At 36.0% G+C, this 12,582-nt stretch overlaps 1 protein-coding gene across 1 annotated transcript; it reads left to right on the forward strand.

The window, feature by feature from the left end:
- Positions 1–2,938: 2,938 nt before the first annotated feature.
- Positions 2,939–7,572, forward strand: LOC103428975 (ferric reduction oxidase 6-like). Its single transcript, XM_008367110.4, has 9 exons — positions 2,939–3,453; positions 3,540–3,633; positions 3,757–3,951; positions 4,298–4,532; positions 4,875–5,202; positions 5,289–5,565; positions 5,840–6,095; positions 6,204–6,639; positions 7,125–7,572. Exons 1-9 carry the CDS (start codon positions 3,216–3,218, stop codon positions 7,292–7,294), a joined length of 2,229 nt encoding a protein of 742 aa, XP_008365332.3. The 5' UTR covers positions 2,939–3,215; the 3' UTR covers positions 7,295–7,572.
- Positions 7,573–12,582: the final 5,010 nt, after the last annotated feature.

Here is a 12,582-nt window from a genome sequence, read left to right on the forward strand (position 1 = left end):
TTGTATTTGTTGAGAATTGGATCTAAGATTTCTCATTTACAAGTAAAATAAGAATTATCACTAGACCATATTATTAAATGGCAATAACAATATTTATGTTAGATAATCATATTCAAGGATGACAATGATCAAAATTGAAATGGCTTATTTACTCCAATGCCCCCTCAAACTCAACCTTCCTCTCACTGTCCCAAGAAATTCAAAATTTCTCACTTGACCCCCTAAGTGTATGTGTCTTACTTTGCCCATACTGTCATGTTAAATTTTTTGTTAGTGTGCTAACATGACATGTTGGTGACCCACACATCCAAAAAGATAGCACCCGATAGATATAATGAGATAATTTATAAAACTATTAAAAAAAGAACTAAAGGCAAAAAGAATTTTGTAAACAAACAAACAAGTATGAAATTAATAAAAACAAAAGACAAGTATGAAATTTTTCTCCTTAGTTTGAGAAAGAGTAGAGGGGTTGGATGTGAGGAAGGATGCATTGGTTGGGTGTTAATTGTGGCATTTGTATTTGCTGCTGATATTCTTTTTTTTTTTTATTTTGTTTTAGTTTGTGTTTATCCACTTGACATTATGTCTTTAGTTGCAAGGACCTCACATAAATACCATGTTAGCACATTAATTGAAATTTTAACATAACTTAATAGCAAAAAAGCTAAATAAAAAATAAAATTAAGAGAAGGTTGAGTTTCAATGAGATTCATAGTCATATTTGGTGACTAAAATTGAGTGGGTGGTCAATTTCAAAAACCATGTGGTAAAAAGCTAATACAAAATGAAAAGCAGTCCCAACCCCCAAGCCCCAAAGCCGTAAAAAAATCCAAGTGCCTCCTTCCCTCCATGTCCTTTATCCCTCTCTCTTTTCCCTTTTCCATTGAGCTAGCCCTGAGAAACTGTTGATACTCGAGGGCTCATTACTCAAGGGTGGGAATGGTGGTGGTCCTCGCGGCAGGCTGGTTTCTTCGTGGGCTCTTCCTTGACAATTAATATTTGGATTGGACACGTGTAGGCTGTAGGATTAATTGGGTCTGTTGGGAGTTAATAAGGTCATCTCCAACTGAAGGGTTTAGAGGACCAGATGGTCAAAAATAGCCCAAAAAATTGTCTCTAATCGAGGGCTAGATCAGATGGCTCGTGGGCCTCACGGAATCTGAACGAGTCAGAGGGCTGGTCATCTTCAACCAGCCAGCCAACTCGCTAGCCAGCCCACTTTGATTTTTTTTTCTTTTCACTTGCCCAGCCCGGTTCCCTTTTTGTGTTTTTGTTATTTCAGCCCACTTTAGGGCCTTCAATTTTTGGTGTCAGCCCTTTTTTTTTTAACATCCCACTTTTTTTTTGGATGTTTTTTTTTTCTAATTTTTTCCTACACCATTTCTCACATATTTTTTTCACCATTCCATACTGGATTACCTCATTTTATTTCAATTCTTCACATTTCATACTATAGTCCTTTGGCTCTCGGTTGGAGATGGTTTGTTTGTGACAGGGATAAAACAAGCCATTTGGCCCTTTGACCATCGGTTGGAGATGGAGACAAATATGATCGTGTACTGTTTATTAAAATATTAATATCTTGGAGAACTATATGACTAAAACCAGCCATCTGGCCAGCTTGCGGTTGGAAATGGCCTAAGTTGATGGGGGGATTGGGGATTGCAGACTGCAGTGCCAAAAACTCAGGTAGCTAGGAAGGAGACAAAGGAAATACGAGGCCAGCCGCCAACCACAGGATCTCCGCTCTCACCTCGATCTCAAGTGTTACTATCCTGATCCACAACAAAAGTAAGGTACACATAATATTTCATATTTGAGTGGTTGTTGGTTTAAGAATCATATTCTTCATTGCTTAATTATATTCCTTACAACAACTAATTAGTATAGAGAAAATGAAAATTTAAGGGAATATCTGTTTGTTTGTTTCTTTCTTTCTTTTTGTGTGGGTATCTTTGAGTTGCGAACATCAGCCATTCATCCTTGCTAGTTACCGAAAATTGATGGTGCTCTGCTCCATGGTTTCCATGCTAGACGGACTCACTTTAGTGTAGTAGACTCTAGCATGTGGACTATGGAGTGGGAGGATATTAATAAAGGAAAATTAATAAAAATGATTTGAAAACTTTGAGTTTTAACGATAAGAACAAAATAAAGGGTAAAATGAATAGTACCAGGTTTGACTTTTTCGTGTAAAAATGTGGGTTTTCATTAAAATGAACAGTAATGCAGGCTTTTCGTTAAAACACCCATTAATAATCCTCAACTCACCTGCTTTTTTCTTTTTTTCACATTATTATTCTTGATTATTATTGAGGAGTCTGAAGTGGTATTATAGGAAGACGATTATGTTCCTTTCTAATCTCTCTTCTATTTCATTATTTTTTATTTGAATGGTCACAGTTAAGCAACGTCAACATTTTATATTGATTTTTTTTATAAAGATAATAAGACAAAAAATAATGTGTGAGATAATGAAAAGAAAGGGTATGAGAATAGGAGATGAGAAAATCCTGCTAAGTGATATTGGTAAATAATAAATATTGAAACTTGCAGCATCAGTTGTCAGTGCTACAAGCCTACGTGAGTACATACAAGTACGCTACTAGTTGCAACTTACATGCCACTATTTTCACCATTTCTCCATTTTTTCTCAGTTTCATATTTGTGGGAAAAATTCGCTTTCTTCCTACCGAGTAAATAAGAATATCATTAAAGAGATTAAATTTATAAATAAAATGTTATAAACCTAAATAATATGGAAATTAACGATTGAATTATTACTTAAACGTTGATAAACGTGTTAATTTTATATTAGTGACATATTTTTTAGTTTACAAATTTTGTTATAAATTTTATCCATTACCAATAAATAATATCAGACGGAATAGAAGCATTAGTGGTCCACAAATTTCTGTAGTTGCATCATTTTCTCATTTGTTGAAAATATTCGTAAAAAAATTACCTGGTTCATATGACAACGCGGTCCACAACTTTGGATGCTTCCCACCTCTCTCTTCCTCCCCCCCCCCCCCCCCCCTCTCCTCCTCTCTCTCTCTCTCTCTCTGCAATGTGTTCAATGTTGTGAATCCCATATATATATTGGCAGGCCTATGGCCTTCTGGGTTCGCTCAGTGGACAGACTGAGGTTGCTGGAAAGCTTTAGTTGGAGCATTAAGCAAGTTTGAGAAAGAAATAAATTAATTTGGGCCATGGATAATAAGCAACCCCTTCTTCTGAGCCAAGGATCGGGAGGACATGTTAATTATTATGTCAATCTTAGGAAGACATCTCTTTCTGTAACCTTTGCAAAATGGATCCTCAAGATTGCCATGTGGGTGCTTTTCATTTCATGGGTTGCTCTAATGTTTCTGTTCCCATCAGATTTCATGCAGAAATTATTTAACAAATCGATCCAAGCCACTCAGGGAACTGTTTTTGGGATCACAGGTGGGCAGCGTTTCAACTTCTTTTTCACATAATTCTTCTTTCTCTCTCTCTCTCTCTGACTTAGAGGTCTCTTGTTATATATGCAGGAAGCCTATTCCTGGTTTTCAGTAGCCCAATTCTCACTATTGCACTGCTTTCTATAGCATTTCTTATTATCTCTGGCGAAGAGCAGCTCCACGAGTATGTCTATTTTTAAGTTGGAAAATATTCATATTTCTTTACCTATCCTATAGATTGAATATGCGTCTTTTCATTCATGTTTTGATCATAAGATCTTTGTATGTAATTAATTTGTGAGTGTAGGAACAAGACTTCAAAATGTCCGAGTTTCCGCTTATGGACGTTCCCAGTTCTTGTGGATGGACCATTTGGGGTTGTTTCTGCTGCCGAGTTTATCGGGATATTACTCTTTGTTGTGTATGTTTTCTGGGCTGTCTACAGTTATATCACGAGTATTCTCAGCTCCATGTCTGATCAGTTAACTTTCAAAGTGAAAAGGTATATTGTTCATCCCTAGAAAGTTATCCAATTTAATGACTTTTACACTTTGTTGTTGTTACCATCCATGGACGGTCTTTATAGCTTCATTGAAAGCTTTGTTTAATCAATAAAATAAACAATATTTAAGCAATCATAAGATTTGTCTGGGTTTTACTGTTTTCGTTAAAGTTCCAAATTGATGCACATTCATTCATCTAGGTATTCAGGCTTTTTAAGCCGAAACGCCTCTCAGTAAAGTTAATTAATTTAAATGGCTGAGAATCTAATCTTCTAAGGTGGCAACCCTATCTTCAGTTTAAGATTGGTTTCATTACCTGAGTTACCTTGTACTTGAACTTGTCAGTTGTTTGTTCCTGGAAATATTGGGACTTCGTTTAGGCTCAATCGGGATGTTTTGCCTGGCACTTTTGTTCCTACCGGTTGCAAGGGGATCAGTTCTTCTTCGACTTATAAATATACCTTTTGAGCACGCTACAAGATATCATGTATGGCTGGGACATCTCACAATGATGCTCTTTACCATCCATGGACTGTGTTATGTAGTGGCATGGACAGTTGAGGGCCGTCTCCTCCATGAAGTGAGTACTAAAGCTGGGTTTACATATTTGCTTCTAAGTAATACTATTTGTTGTTCATAGCTCTTAGCTGTTAGCTAAAATTAGGGGATAATTTAGAGAATACAGCTACTTCCTCCATTTTACCATTATGACATTTTTTTTCTCAATGGACCATGCATTCCACTCTTTCAGGACACCTCAATGTTCTGAAATACTTACTGCTTATAAGTGTATTAAATATACTAGTGTACATGTATCTCTCATCTCTAGTAGTATAACTTGTAAGAGCCTTGCTACGGGGAGGTGTAGACTCAGATAACGATGCCGAACTACTTATTACTTATATTTAATTGTTCGATGCAGATGTTGGATTGGAAGGATATTGGTGTTGCCAATCTTCCAGGATTGATCAGCCTTATCGCAGGTCTGTTGATGTGGGTCACATCACTTCCTCCAGTAAGAAAGCTGAATTTTGAGTTGTTCTTCTACACTCATCAACTATATGTCATCTTCGTTGTCTTCTTGGCTTTGCACGTTGGTGATTTCATTTTCACAATGGCTGCTGGAGGAATATTCATTTTTATTCTTGATCGTTTTCTGAGATTCTGCCAATCACGAAGGGTTGTGGATATCATTTCAGCGAAATGCCTTCCATGTGGAACTGTAGAATTGGTCCTCGCAAAACCAAAATGTAAAAAAAAATTCTTCACACATTTTTTATTTCATTTATCATTTTCTGTTACCAAATGAGTGACTGCTAGCTCATGACTCGTTTAGGTCTGCGGTACAATGCCCTCAGTTTTATTTTTCTTCAAGTTCGGGAATTATCATGGTTGCAGTGGCATCCTTTCAGTGTTTCATCCAGTCCTTTGGATGGTAAATATCATATTGCCGTCCTCATAAAGGTTCTAGGGAAATGGACAGAAAAACTGAGAGGAAATATCTTGGAAAACTCAGAGGTAGAACACCAAAAGGAGCTACCCTGGACTCCTCGTGCTAAGATAACAGCTTCTGTTGAGGGGCCTTATGGGCATGAGATACCGTACCACTTGATGTACGTACTCTATTCCTTATTCCTCTAGAAGGAAAGATAAGCTATTTTGTCCACTCTCCACAATCCCCCTCCAAATCTCCCCAAAAAAAAAAAAGAAAAAAGAATAATAAATATCAACTACCAAAACATTTTGGCAAGGAATTGTATCTGATACAGGCTATTGTTTAATGTTCCTTATTTTGGGATCAATAGAGGAGAATTTACCAGACATCTAGCTTAATAATGAATTTTTCTTTCTGTATCTAACTATATGAGTTTACATAATTTATCTCAGGTATGGAAATCTTATCTTAGTAGCTGGTGGCATTGGGATTTCACCTTTCCTGGCCGTCTTGAGTGACATTCTCCATTGCGTTAGGGAAGGGAGACCTTGTACACCAAGAAATATTTTAATTGTTTGGGCTGTCAAAAGATCAGATGAGCTTCCACTTCTTTCAACAATTGACATGGAGTCAATTTGTCCATCTTTCTCTAATAAACTAAATATTGAGATTCGTATTTATGTCACTCGAGAATCTGAACCTCCATTGGTATGTTTGGTTGTATTTTGACACTTTTTCCGAACTTCTGCATAATTTTTTGTTTTTTCTACTGTTATCATTTCCAGTTTTAGGAGCTTGAGTGCTTTTTATTTGCAGGAAGAAGGTAAAGTTCAGAACACTCTGGATTTTTCTCTTTGTCCTACATCGAATAGGTGCGGCATGTCTGTTTTGGTTGGTACTGGACATAATGTATGGTCTGGACTGTATATAATCTCATCTACGGTTGGCTTTGTTATCTTAATGGGTTTATTGGATATCTTCTACATAAACCCGTTTCGCATATCTTCATGGTGGTACAAAGGGCTTCTTTTCATAGCCTGTATGGTGTTTAGTGTCTTTATCTTTGGGGGTCTTGTGGTTGGTTTATGGCATCTTTGGGAAAGAAGAATTTCGGAAAAAGAACAATTTGAGGATGCTAAGCTAAATGCAGATAAGGCAGGGCATGGAGAAACTGTAGCTCACAAGGATTCGCACCAGAAAGTTCTTGCGAAGCTAACCGGCATTCGTTATGGTGCGAGACCAAACTTCAAAGGTATGCCTCCCTACATGTCTATTTCTGTTCTAATACACAATACATGAAGTTAATGAGAACGTAGATAGTTAAAAAGCTAGTTGATAACTGAAGATAATGGCATGCCACATAAACAACTGAAACTTGTTCTTTTATTTGAATAACCTTTGATATTTTGAAGAAGTTTGAAATGAAACAACTATAATTTCTTCTTGGTAGCTTCATATTTTTGAGGTGGCGGCATACCATTTTGTATCGGCTTCTACTTTCTGTTGTCCTCTTTTGTTTGCCCGGTAACAATCTAGAGAAAAATATCTTATTAGCTTGTGATGGTGGTGGATTCTTGTTCTGCAAAGCTCCATTTGATTTTTTTGCCACATAATAATGAAGAAGCAGAGAGACTGATCCTTTGACCAATTATTATAGATGAAAATTAGGTCCTTTGGGTACGTAATAATTTCCATTGCTTACAGTTTAAGTTAATACATGCTTTCTTGTTAGTGCAGAAATATTTGAAAGCGTATCCAAGAATTGGGGCCATGTTGATGTGGGTGTCATTGTGTGTGGTCCTCCAACTCTTCAATCAAGTGTTGCGAAGGAGATCAGGTCGCACAACTTGAGGAGACAGTTCGACCATCCTATCTTCCATTTCAACAGCCATAGTTTTGATCTGTAGCCTCCCACTCCACAACATGTTTGTTTATATGATTGTACACAAATATGTATATAGATATAGACTAGAGCTTTAGTACCCGCGCATTGCCGCGGGAATATCATATGAATTATAAGTTGTATAAAAGTGTTAGAATAAGAAATTAAATGAGTTGTAAGCATAATCGTAGATATGTCAAAAAAACTATTTACATAAAATATGAAAAGTATAAAATATGTTGTAGTTGTTGACAACTCTATATACACCTATAGAGTTGTTCAAAATATGACAGCTTGTACAAACATGAGTTTTTGAAATGGGAGACTTTGGATGCGGTCCCTAGTTATAAATAGTCTTTGACTGAAACCTTGTTGGTTTTCAATTTTTGATCCAAGTCCCTGAAATTAATTGATAATTTATTTCTATGTACGTTACTATATTTTTTAAATTAAAAATTAAAATTTATAGTTGTTTATAGTAATGAGATTTTAAATAAAAAACCATAATTTGTGGGATTAAAAATATTAAAATATAAATATACTATTGTGTGTGTGTGTGTGTAAACATGGGTACATTCATAAAAAATAACCAAAAAATTATTGTATCAAAACATGGATACATTCTTCAAAATGGGTACATTTAACAAAAATAAAAATGGGTACAAATAAATAAAAAAATATGGGTACAATACAAATAAAACTTTAAAAAATATGGGCACAAAAAGAAATTAATATATGGGTACAAATTAAAACTGAAAGGAAAATTGGTACAAATTAAAAAAGGGTTGCAAATTAAAAATGGGTACAAACTAAAAATAAAAATATATGATAAAAAATTTAGCCATAAATATAAATATACTAATTGTAATATTTTTAATATTAAATGAATATATTTAGAAATAAAAAAATATTTTATTATTGAAATAATTAATGATATTATTAATACAAAGGACCTTGATCAAAAATTGAAAAGTAATAAGGTTTTAATCAATAAAGTAGTAAAAATAAGGATGAAAACCTAATTACTTCTTTTGAAATTTACCTGCTTTACCTTCTCCACACACTACACGCCTGGGCCCTTTTTTTTTTTTTGGTGGTCTAAAAGCTTGCAAAATGCCGATTTGGACCATTTCCATTTTGTTAGAAAGTTGCTCAACCAAAATCTAAATTTCATCAATTTATGAAAACATGAATATAAAGATTAAATTGCATGTAAAGAATGTACAAATAGTGTTCATCAAAAAAAAAAGTTCACCAAAAAAGAGAATGTATAAGAGCAACTCCACCCATGGAGCCCTCCCCCCTGGCAATCCACTATTGAATCCACACTTTTGAACAGTAACTGCCTTTAATGAATAGTAACTGCCATAAATGAACAGTAATTGCCATTTGCATCTTCACCCTTGGAGCCCTCCCCCTGGCAATAGGCAATAAAATATTAGTTTTTTTTGTTTGTTTAAATAATACAAAATAAAATTATTTGTAATTTCGGATAAGATTTTTTAAATCGTTCTCGTTGCGTCACGTGTCATTTTATAAAAAAACAATTATTTTTAGCGATGGATTTCGATAAGATTTTTATCCAATGTCATCGTGCCACGTGTCGTTATCTTTTGAGAATCTTTGACGATAGATTTCGATCAGATTTTAACTCGTTCAAAATTGCGCCACGTGTCTTTATCCGAAAATATAATTATTGGAGATCGATTTCGATAAGATTTTTATCCAATACGATCGTGCCACGTGTCATTATCTTTTCAGAATCTTTGAGGATAGATTTCGATCAGATTTTTAACGAATGACGACATGCCACGTGGCCTTATGTACAATCCAATCCTTTCTGAATCGTCCATATAATCCACCATCCATCCTCACAAATCTCACACCAATTTTCTCAACATCTCTATCTCATTAATCATAGTTTCTGCTTCTTCTTCACCATCCATCATTACAATGTCTTCTTCTTCATCAAGGATGATGTGGGAAATCGATCAGCAAGAGGACGAATTGTTTAACCAATCTGAAGGAATGTTCAACCTTCAGATAGCCAAAAATGAGATGGAAGAGGATGAGGAGCGTAGAAGGAGAGATGACGAAACAAGAATGGCCAGAGCCTCACATTCCCGTCGAGTCATCCAGACTGTTGCTCAGATATGCAGGCCCAACCGTTCAAGAAACCTTGATAGAAGCAGGCAACGACGGGGTGAAGAGCTGTTGGACGATTACTTTGTCCATAACAGTGCATTTCCTGATACGTACTTCAGACGCCGTTTTAGAATGGAACGACATTTGTTCAACAGAATCATGATTGATGTTTGCAACCATGATTCTTACTTTGTGCAAAAGAAGGATGCTTGTGGTGTTATGGGTCTCCTGCCTGAGCAAAAAATCATTGCTGCGTTGCGGATGCTTGCGTATGGAGCATCTGCAGACCAAGTGGATGAGATAACGAGGATGGGGAAATCAACCATTCTTGAGGCCCTGATGAGGTTTTGCGGAGCAGTCGAATCTTTGTACACCGCAGAGTACCTCCGAAAACCTACTCGCTGGGACTTGCAAAGGCTTCTAAAGAAGGGCGAGATGCGAGGTTTTCCTGGGATGATAGGAAGCATCGATTGTATGCACTGGACGTGGAAAAATTGTCCAAGTGCATGGCAAGGCGCATATGGGGACAGAAAAGGATCAAAATCTATCATTTTGGAGGCAGTGGCATCTTTTGATACATGGATATGGCACGCCTTTTTCGGGGTTCCGGGGGCTCAAAATGATCTCAACGTCCTTGCCCAATCCCCAGTGTTCAACGACGTCCTGCAAGGAAAGGCACCAAAAGTCACGTACGTCGTCAACGGACGTAGGTACGAAGGGGCATACTACCTAGCTGACAGCATTTACCCACGGTGGGAAACATTTGTCAAAACAGTGCCACGTCCGCGAAGTGCAAAGGAAAAACACTTTGCAAACTGTCAAGAGAGGTGCAGGAAGGATGTGGAGCGTTGTTTTGGTATCCTTCAAGCTCGTTGGGCGATCGTCAGGGGTGCTGCTAGAATGTTCGATGTAGAGTCACTTCGATCCATCATGATGACGTGCGTCATTCTTCACAACATGATTGTGGAAGATGAGTTCGATTATGATGCGGTTGATGAATATGAGCCAGAGGCAGACGCGATGAACAATTCAAGAACACGGATATATTTTGCGCATGATGCCACCGAAGAACCCGTGCAACACGACCCATTAGAAAGGGATGGACGTTACAATGAAAGGGTCATTCAACGATATACTGCACTTCAAAGGTCATCTATGCACATTGATCGACAAATTGACTTGATAGAGCACCAGTGGGCATTGAAACAAGCTGAAGATACTTAAGTTTATTTAGTATGTTTGTTTGTATTTGGTGTGTTTATGTAATTTTATTTGGTGTGTTTATGTAATTTTATTTGGTGTGTTTTTTGTAGTGAGTTTTTTATTATTTCGTATGTTTATGTAATTTTATTTGGTGTGAATTGTTTGGTGTGTTTATGTAATTTTATTTGGTGTGTTTTTTGTAGTGAGTTTTTTATTATTTCGTATGTTTATGTAATTTTATTTGGTGTGAATTGTTTGGTATGTTTATGCAATTTTATTAGGATAAATATATTACGAAATTAAATACATGTACTCTCACTTTTAATAAAGTACTAACTTCAATAAAATGGAAACAACATAAATAATAAATTACATAAGTACCCTATTCCGATTACAAAAGTACCTTATTCCGATTACATGGAAACAACATAAATAATAAATAACAACCCAAAGTGATTGGAAAACTATGCGCTCCGATTACAAAAGTACCCTATTCCTCACCACTTAACCAATCTGTGGTGCTAGGATCATCTTGTCTTGATCTCGCTTCTCTTGCACGCCTCCTTTGCACCACATCTCACTTCTCCGACTGCCAAAAATATTTAGAATTTGGAGACATCCCTTCTAAACGCGTGTTCATAATGTCACGATCTCGTTGTGCAATTCTTTCTTCTCTAAGCAACTCCCTTTCTTGCCTAAGTAGCTCTTTTTCCCTCTGTTCAGCTTGAAATGCTTGTTCAATAGCTGCAGCTTTTGCCTCATCTCTAGCCTTGTCAGCTTCATATTTCGCCAATTCCCGCACCAACGTCAATTCACCTTGACGAGCAAGTTCTTGCATGTACTTTCCATAATCATTCTTGGAAGCACTCCATTTTCTCTTTGAAGCCTTCTTACCTAGAGGCCTAATTGGATAACGGGTCGACCCCGACGCTTGTTCAGGAATGGGCGTTTCAGGCACTTCTTCTCCATCTTCTTCATCAACATGGGGGCCATGATCGGGTGTAGAGTGTGGAGGGGTGCTGTGTAGAGGGATGCTATTCATGCATACTTCTGGACCAACAGGCACAACTTTGAATTTAGGACAATCTTTAACAATATTCCAACATTCCCACCGGGTGAATGATTTGTTTCTTGATTTGATTTTGGCACCATACCATGCTTGTGCTTGAAGTTGCTACAAATGATTAATAATGAAATTATTAGGTAACAAATAAATAATACAAACAAATGAATAATAATGAAATTATTAGGTCACAAATAAATAATACAAACAAATGAATAATAATGAAATTATTAGGTCACAAATAAATAATACAAACAAATAATAATAATGAAATTATTAGGTCACAAATAAATAATACAAACAAATAATAATAATGAAATTAGGTCACAAATAAATATTGCAAACAAATAAATAATACAAACAATTAGGTAACAAATAAATGAAACAAACAAATAATTATAATCAAATTAGGTAACAAAATAATAATACAAACAAATAATTATAATATATTCTTACCTCATCCGCATAATTTGCCCCACTTCGAACATTATTACTAGCTTGTGTCAAGGCATCTCTCCACGTAGTAAAGGAATGGCTAAGTATTTTCCAACGACTGGATATCGATTCTTTGGTTCTTTTCCCACTCATTTGCTCAACAAATTTGGTATGAATTAAACTCCACATTTCTCGCAATTGCATCTCATTACCCGTAAGGGAATTATGAGTAACTTCAACCCAGCTAGTGCACAACGCAACATCTTCAAGAAGCGACCAATTCGAACCTGCATCAGTAGCCATTTTGTGGAAAAAAATTGGATTGAAATTTTGAGAGAAAGATAGGAATTTAATTGAAAGTAGTTGAGAAAATATGAAATTGTGGTGTAAGGTAGATGGAGAAGAAGTGGTATTTATAGAAAAGTATAAACAAATTTTTACAATTTTTTTTTCAGATTTTTTACATT

This window comes from Malus domestica, chromosome 08 (assembly GCF_042453785.1).
Source record: "Malus domestica chromosome 08, GDT2T_hap1".
NCBI lineage: Eukaryota > Viridiplantae > Streptophyta > Magnoliopsida > Rosales > Rosaceae > Malus > Malus domestica.

What these genes read in the sequence shown, in the direction of transcription:
- LOC103428975 (XM_008367110.4), top strand. Translation starts at nt 3,216, where the DNA reads ATGGATAATAAGCAACCCCTTCTTCTGAGCCAAGGATCGGGAGGACAT. An exon ending in AGGGCCGTCTCCTCCATGAA is followed by an intron (nt 4,533 to 4,874) that starts GTGAGTACTAAA and finishes TGTTCGATGCAG; the next exon opens with ATGTTGGATTGGAAGGATAT. An exon ending in GAGATACCGTACCACTTGAT is followed by an intron (nt 5,566 to 5,839) that starts GTACGTACTCTA and finishes AATTTATCTCAG; the next exon opens with GTATGGAAATCTTATCTTAG.